The 8,072-nt window shown below is 34.3% G+C and overlaps 1 protein-coding gene across 1 annotated transcript; it reads right to left on the bottom strand.

The window, feature by feature from the left end:
* Nucleotides 1-4,681: 4,681 nt before the first annotated feature.
* On the bottom strand, nt 4,682-6,954 carry BKA55DRAFT_576806 (heterokaryon incompatibility protein-domain-containing protein). The gene has a single exon (XM_046193517.1). It carries the CDS (start codon nt 6,838-6,840, stop codon nt 4,777-4,779), a length of 2,064 nt encoding a protein of 687 aa, XP_046045737.1. The 5' UTR covers nt 6,841-6,954; the 3' UTR covers nt 4,682-4,776.
* Nucleotides 6,955-8,072: the final 1,118 nt, after the last annotated feature.

The raw sequence follows: 8,072 nt of genomic DNA, 5'->3' as shown, positions 1-8,072 counted from the left end.
GATGCTCTATAAACCACATCACCAAGATCGAGTTCTTTCCTGCCTTTCATGCCGCCCACCGAGCTACTATTACAGAAAGTAATATCAAAGGAGGTTTTAGAGGAGCTGGGCTTGCTCCCTTTGACCCAGAAAATGTCATCTCAAAGCTTGATGTGCAATTACGGACCCCGACACCTCCCGCAGAGGTCACGATACCTTCAACCCCTTGGACTGCAAGGACCCCAAAGACACTACTAGAGGCCCAATCGCATTCTAAATATCTACAGGGAAGGGTTAGAAACCATAAGAGCAGCTCCCCAGAGTCAATTATTGAGGCTGTTAAGCATTTTGAGAAGGCAACAAGCGTCCTTATCCATAAGATAGTCCTACTAGAGGATAGGCTTCAACAAGTTGAACAAGAGAATCGGATAGTAAAGCGACGCCGGAGGGGGAAAAGGACTAGACTACAGAAAGGAGGGCCTTTGACTATAGAAGAGGCATCACAAGCAATTGATCAGATGGATGTTGATACGCAGGTAGCAGCCGAATCGTCGAGAAGTGGTGGTCGCGGAAGGTCTAAGGGACCGAGGGTTTTACATTGTAGCAAATGCGGCAGGGCCGGGCATAATACAAGGACCTGTCAGGAGGAAATTGAGGTTAATTTAGAAGAATATAGCGATTAGTTTTAATTGATCTGATAATTTGTGGTATTTTTATTGCCGATTTAATTGAGAAGGTTGAGATTTTTGGGTCACTCGCTTATATGGGTCACTCGCTTATAAAACACGTTATATTAATTTAAAAGTATTTAATTACTTAATTAGTTAATTAATTTACTTACTTATAATCTTTATCCTCTTTTAAAGTATTAAAAACTCTTATTATATATATTTATATTTATTACCTTTAAATATTTTCTTTTATTTCTTAAATATATTTACTATTATAATTAATAAAGAATATACCTTTATTAATATATATAATAACCTTAATAATATGCCGTTAAGCTTACTAGCCTTAATTCCCTTTAATATAGCCTTAAACTCTCTTATACCTAATTATAAACTTAATTATTTCGTAAATAATTTAATAATATACCTTTTAATTATTAATACTTATAAAAAAGAAAATAATAAGAAAAGCTTTTTATTAATAAATCTGCTTCTAGATACTGTAAATACTTATTATTAATACTTATATATTAACTAGCTATTATATATCTATAAGAAGATTAAAAAAAGCCAGAATTAATTAATTCTTTAGCCTATAATATTATATATCTTATTTAATAATATAAAGAAATTATTAAAAAGGTATTATATTTAAATAAGTTTATAACTTTTTATATAAATAGTAAATTAATTATATCTTAATAAAGATATTATACCTTTTTTATATAGCGATTATAAGAAATTAATAATAATTACTTTATAAATAAAAACACAATAGTTAGGCTACTTATTATATTATCTTATAATCTAATTAATATTTATATAACTTATTAATATATTATTAATTTTTATAATAATAAGTTTTTTAGTTTTTTTTCCCTTACTTTTAGCCTTATATAAGACTATTAAGCTTTTTAGCTTTTTTATTAATAATTTAAATAATAAGACCCTTATAGCAGATTATTATTATAAAAGCCAGAATTAGATAAGATTTATCTACCTTAATAATGCAATTATTACCTTAACTAAGCAGTACTAATACTAGCTATAGATATCTTAATAGCTAGATTAACCTTCTTCCTTTAACTTATCTAAAGGACTATATCTTAGTTAACCTTTATAACCTTATACTATACTTAATTTATCTATTACACTTCTAAAATATATTATCTAACCTAACTTTCCCTTTTAACCCTTCTTACTAATAATATAATAGCTATACTGCCTTAATACTTATTTAAAATAGCTTATAATTATATAATTATACCTATTATATAACTAGCTATAATCTTAATTTAGCTATTAGGCCTACCTTAAAGGTAATTAATAAAACATAACTTTATATAATATATATAATAATTATTATTATTATAAAAAACTTTATATTAAAATATATATTTAACCTTATTAAAATAGCTATTTTTAATTATAGCCTAATTTAATTAATTAATTATATAAAACAGAGATATTATATTAATTTAATTAATTTAAATTAAGGTAATAAAAAGTTATTAACTTTTAAAGACTTAAAAATAGCCTTAAGGGAAGATTATCTTCTTTAATTAAATAAAGTAGTTTTCTATACTGCCTTTATAAGCCTAAACTTAGCTATATATAAAAAATAGCTTCTAAATATATTTATAAGGGCAGCTAATATTGCCAAAGAGCTATTATTAAATTAATAAAGAGTTAGATAAATATAAAGTAAAGGCAGAGTTTAGAAATTTAAAGGAATTATATTAAGTTTTATATAATTTAGTTAGTAAAAGTTAAATTAACCTTAATTAATTAAATATTTATAATAAGGCATATAACTAATTAACCTTATATATAAAAATAAATAAAGTAAAATTAATAAAAATAATAATTAGGTTATTATATTAAGCTAAAGTAAATAAATAAATAATTAGCTAGGTCTTAACTAGCTAAAGTATTTTAATTAGTTTATAATTAATAAATTAACTAGTTTTTATTATTTTTTAATTCTTAATAGTTATAAAAGCTATTATATTACTAATTTTAAGAAATATTATAAAGAAAATAAGATTATTATACTTTATATACTTACTTATATATTATATTTACTTTAGCTTTTTAATATTAAATACTTTAGGCTATTAAAAAAGGTATAAAATTTAAAAATAAAATATTTAATTTAATACTTTATAACTTATATTTTAAAAACTAAGTTCTTTTTTTTTATTATATTACTTTTAACCCTTATTTATATTAATAATATATTAATATTATAGTTAATTTACTTATTTAATTATATAATCTATTTTATAACTTATTTAATCCTCTTTTTACTATTAATGCCAAATTTATAACTTTAGGTCTTTAACTTTAGGTAATTAAACTTATATAAAACTTAATATATTTTTCCTCTACAGAACCCCGCGATTATCCCGCTTCTATCCTTAATATTATAGTATAATATCCCCCTATCTTAATTGCGCTCTTATAGTCTAAGACTATAACTAGCCTAGTTTATTTATTACAGGTTGTTAGTCTTCTCTAATACCTCCTTAGCCTATTACTAAATATCCTTAAGCTACTTATTATATAAGCCGCCTAGGTTAAGGGCCTTAAAGAACCCCCTCTTCCTCTTACTTAGTTATATCTTTTTATATAATTTCCTTTTTAAACCTTTATGTTTTTACTTTTTATATTTAAAAAAGTCTTTATTAATTAAAAGGTTTTTATAAATAAATTATATAAATAAAAGGATTTTATAATTAAAAAATAATATTTTAATATAATTAATATTATCTTTATTAAATTAGGCCTTTTTAATATTTATAGCTATTATATATAATATATTATCTTTATTTTTATTTTACTTAAGAGCTTCTTTAATCTTAAGGATTATATTATAGCCTTTAGTTAGATAAGGCTTATTAGGCCTAGGTGCCTGCAGGCTTCTTTAGATAGCAGGCATCGTGATAGGGCAGCTGTGATGCTGTTAGCGGTTGCGGCCAGAAGTCGGGTTAGGTCGGATGACTTACTGCGGAAGCGTGATAGATAATTGAAGCGTGGTATCCTTTTTGGTGGGTTATAGGAAGAAGGTTAGGGCTAGCTAATAAGCAGGGCTTTTTAGCTGGTATATATATAGCTAGGTTTAGGCTATAATTAAGGCAGCTAATTATAATAATTTAACTTAATAAAGCTTTACTAGCTATAGGGGTAATAAATATTTAAATTATATTAAATTATAAAAATACTTAGATATACCTTTTAAGGCTAACTTATAAACTTAAAAAAAAAAAAAATATTACTTTTAAAGCTATTTTTATAAAATATAATATTTAAAAAAGTTTTAAAAAAGCTAGCTTTACTTCTTTTAACTTAAAAAATATTATTTTAAAGCTTAATATATAATTATAAACTTTAATATTTCTTAAAGAGGCTATTAAATCTTTAACTTTATAGGTTTTAAAGATCTTAAAGATAATAATTAAAGTATAATCTTAATTTAAATACCTTTAAATATAAATTAAAAGGTATAAAAGTAGCTCTTTAAAGTTAATAATAAAAGCTTTAAAGTTTAATATTAAAGTAATAAAGGTAGTTATATATAAAGTTATTTTATTAAGAAGTAAGCTTTAAAATACTTAAAAGGTAAATAAAATATTAAATTAATACTAAAAGGTAAAAAGGACTAGATTATAAAAAGAAAAGGCTATATTTATAAAAAAAGTATTATAAGTTATTAATTAGATAGATATTAATATATAAGTAGTAGCTAAATTATTAAGAAGTAATAATTAAGAGAGGTTAGTATAACTAGGTAATTAATACTATACCTTAAATAATAAGGCTAGATATAATATAAGAACTTATTAAGTAGTAATTAAGATATTTAGAAAAGAGTATAATAAGTAGTTTTAATTAATTAGATACTTTATAATAGTTTTAAATTAATTACTATTTTAAAGGCTAAGAATAGTATAGCACTTACTTATCTATAGCGCTTGCTTATTAAACACGTTATATATTTATTAATAGTTATATATTAATATAAATTTTAACTGCCTTAATAATATAATTAAAACTTTAATTAAGTAAGATTAACTTAATTACTAGCTATTAGGGGTCCTCTTCCAGCTTATGGCACAGCTCTTACTCAAGCAAGGAAGAAAGTCTCCCTCTTCCTTGTAGTGACCTCCCCATCCATAACGCCATCGCAGTATGCCTCGCCAACAAATGAAAACAGGCTATGCTCGCCTCTCTGGGACCTACCTAGCTGGTCTAAAGGGCGTAATACAAAGGGGATCCGCCCACCGCAGAAGATAACAACCAAATCGCCTGGCTGTCCCTCTGCAGGGCCCATACCCAGGTACCCCATTTGTGTGAGAAAAGGTCGCTTTTCTTGCATAACTTTCATACTGTTGCGGTAGCACTGTCCAATCTGCCCTCTTTTGCTCTGCTCCTCCCACTCTGCCCATCCATCTTCTCCCGCAGAAGTCCGCCGGCTCATTTCGTCGAAATGCTGCAGGTTCTTTAGGCATTGGTCATGGTAGGTAGCCACGTCGGGTGTCGCCCTTCGTGAATCCCCTTCTACTGTCCAGTAAACGTCGCCAATCGGCACGCGCCATCTCGCCTCCTCTTTGCGACGATATGTTAGTTCACCGTGGATTGGATAGGTTTTATTCATAGAGCACTGCCACAACTCGTCCACCTGGGCGAAAAAGCCCAGATATCTGACATGGTCCCAGCTCAGGTCCATCCAGGCACCCCCTTCAGTCACTTTCTCAATTAAATCAACCATATAGCCTCGCAGTCCTAGGACATTTAAATCGTCTTTCGGGGCTAGTATAGGCTCAACCACGCTACTCTGGCCTGCTGCGGCAAATAGGTGCTTATCGGCGCGCTCGTTAACCGTATAGAATGATGGTCGCAGATTTGATCGCCAGTCGGGCACCCAAGATGGCAGGCCAGCTAGATCGGGGAGCTTTGGGAGCTGGGAATAGCAGAGAGTGTCGACACGACCACTTTTTTCAATTAGTGCACGTGCGGTTTGCATCAGGATACGCTCAGTGCTTCCCTTGGAGAAGTCGTAATTTGACTGGATGCCGAGCCTGTCGGCATCGACTGCAAGACCGAGAAGCGCAAACACCCGGTCACGGTGCACGGTGGCCTGTGTGTCATGGCCTACAAAAAGCTTCCGCAGTAGCATATGCAGCTGGTCGCCTTTGTGTTTCTGTTGAAGTGAACGACAGCTGAATAATCGCGATATTGGCTCCTCGGATAGCTCCTCCAGGCGCTCCGGGGGCATCTCGGGCCTTTGGAGCACCTTATAGTCGCTACATAACATGTTACCGATAGCGAATTGCAGCATCAATAACGCCAGCATGGTGAGCTCGACGGGAATCACCTTGGTCCCGCACACGAACAAAGTGTCGGTGCATAAGGAGAACTCCTGTACGATCCAGGCGCGTAAGAAATATGGTCTCTCAAACCAGTTTTTGAGCGCCATATGTTTTATCAATGGGGCAAAGATGTCCACAGTGCGAGCAAGCAAGGCTTGGAAATGTATCGTTGCTTTGTCGGCCGGGTTTTCATTTATCATAATAGGCCATAGCAAATGTTGTCGCTCCCGCGTCAGGTAGCTCTCGAGCTCAAGGTCACGAGCCCGTTGACCAATATGTTGCCACGCGTCCATCAATTCATCAGAGCCGTCTGCTGCTGGGCCTAGCCATACTAGCACTTGCTTTGCCTCCGAGTAGATCCTCCCCATCATCCCGACCTGTTTGCTCTTCTCGCTGTTGTCTGCTTGGTTGATACATATTTGATCAATCCATAGCGTGATGGTCTCGTGCCGTCTGCGCAGGTGTCGCAGCGCCGTTTCTAGCGACTCTGTAATAGGTATGCTAGTTTCTGTCCATTGCCTGGATTCGTCTCCAGGTGAGCTGATGGCCCAAATTGCTCGCGATTTATTGCCGTCGCCCCAAACATACGACAGAGCCATGAAAAGGTTCGACGGCTTCTCGATAGCGGTTGTATACAGACGGCAGACAAGACGGTCGCCCCAGATCGGGTTAGCGGTCTCATTGGGTTTATCTTTCAAATTATGGGCTTGGGACGGATAGAGCTCCAACAGCCGGATCTCCGTAGACGCCGTCTGCAGTTTCACCAAGTCGTAGTCAAACTCCTGTATTTGCTTCATCGCATAGGAGGGGCTTATCATGGAATGTGTTTGAATGAATAGTATAAGTGACACCAAACTTGTCAGAGTTTTTAATTCACCTAGAGGATACTTTTGTTTAATAGACTAAAAGCAAATTTACGGAGCTATTGTCGTCTGGCGGGTCTACGGTAGCGGCACCTTGGCAGGAGGTGATAGATCAGTTAATGAGTGCCCTTGCTGTCCAGGTGCTGGATTCGTGGCGGATGATAACTGGAGCTTTTGATCCGACTGGCGTAAATATGTATTGAATGTACCTTTTGTTCCCTTGCTCTTGGTCAAGGCTAGGATCAATATTGCCGAGCTTGACGTAGCGCTGACGTCCGTCAGGCAAATCTGCAGGATGGCCGCAGAGCCTTGCTATTGAGGATTTTTGATTGCAATGCCTAAACTGGCTGTTTTAAGGGCAGGTGTATCTCGCACAGATAAAGCAGCCTTTCAGTAAGGGCTCAGTCAGGCAGCAAGAGTGCCACTGGACGCCCGATGGCCCTGTGCTTCCGTCGCTGCGCGGTCAGCTGCCCGCCATCAAACCCTGTGTGGTCAATCTGTGCTGAGGGGCTTTTATGGCTGCAGCCGGTCAAGCAAGCCGTTTTGACAAGGTTTCCACCAAAACCGAGAACAGCCATAGACCAAGGTTGTTCTCTCATGCCTCGGGGAAGGAATAAACTCTGTTATCCATCCGTCTTTTCTAGAGAAATAGCAGGCATGTAGGCGGGGTTGGATTTAATTATCTCCTTATACCTAGAGTCATCATGCAGCCGCTTTCTATTGATTTGCAGCGACTGGGATTAGCACACTAAACCATAACATGTAAGCGAGGGAAGGCGCACCGGTCGAGTAATTTTTGTATTCGGACCTAGAACCTAAGGTCAAAAGAATGATGCACGGGCCAGAAACACAGTATTAGGTGGCATTACTAGTAGGAATTAGTATAGTAGCAAATTCCAACCAACGTGCACGGATAAAAAGGATATCTCTTTGAGCGGCACAAGGCAACACTCATGTCACTAGCCCTACTTTGCTTACTAACTCCGCTAGTACCTGCGGGGTACGTGAAGTTCTTGTCAGATAGCTGTATGATTTTTCACCACCAAATTCATCAAAATCCTCACACAAACAATCCCTAGCCTGTCGTAATTGAAACGATAAGCTCTTCTAAGATACAAGATAGCATAGATGATCATAGCTTTAATACCCTGCCTTTAAGGGCAGCTAATGACCCTACCGGCGTGCCT

This window comes from Fusarium redolens (genome assembly GCF_020744475.1).
Source record: "Fusarium redolens strain MPI-CAGE-AT-0023 chromosome Unknown BKA55scaffold_14, whole genome shotgun sequence".
NCBI lineage: Eukaryota > Fungi > Ascomycota > Sordariomycetes > Hypocreales > Nectriaceae > Fusarium > Fusarium redolens.
This window is presented reverse-complemented; position numbering and strand designations above follow the sequence as displayed.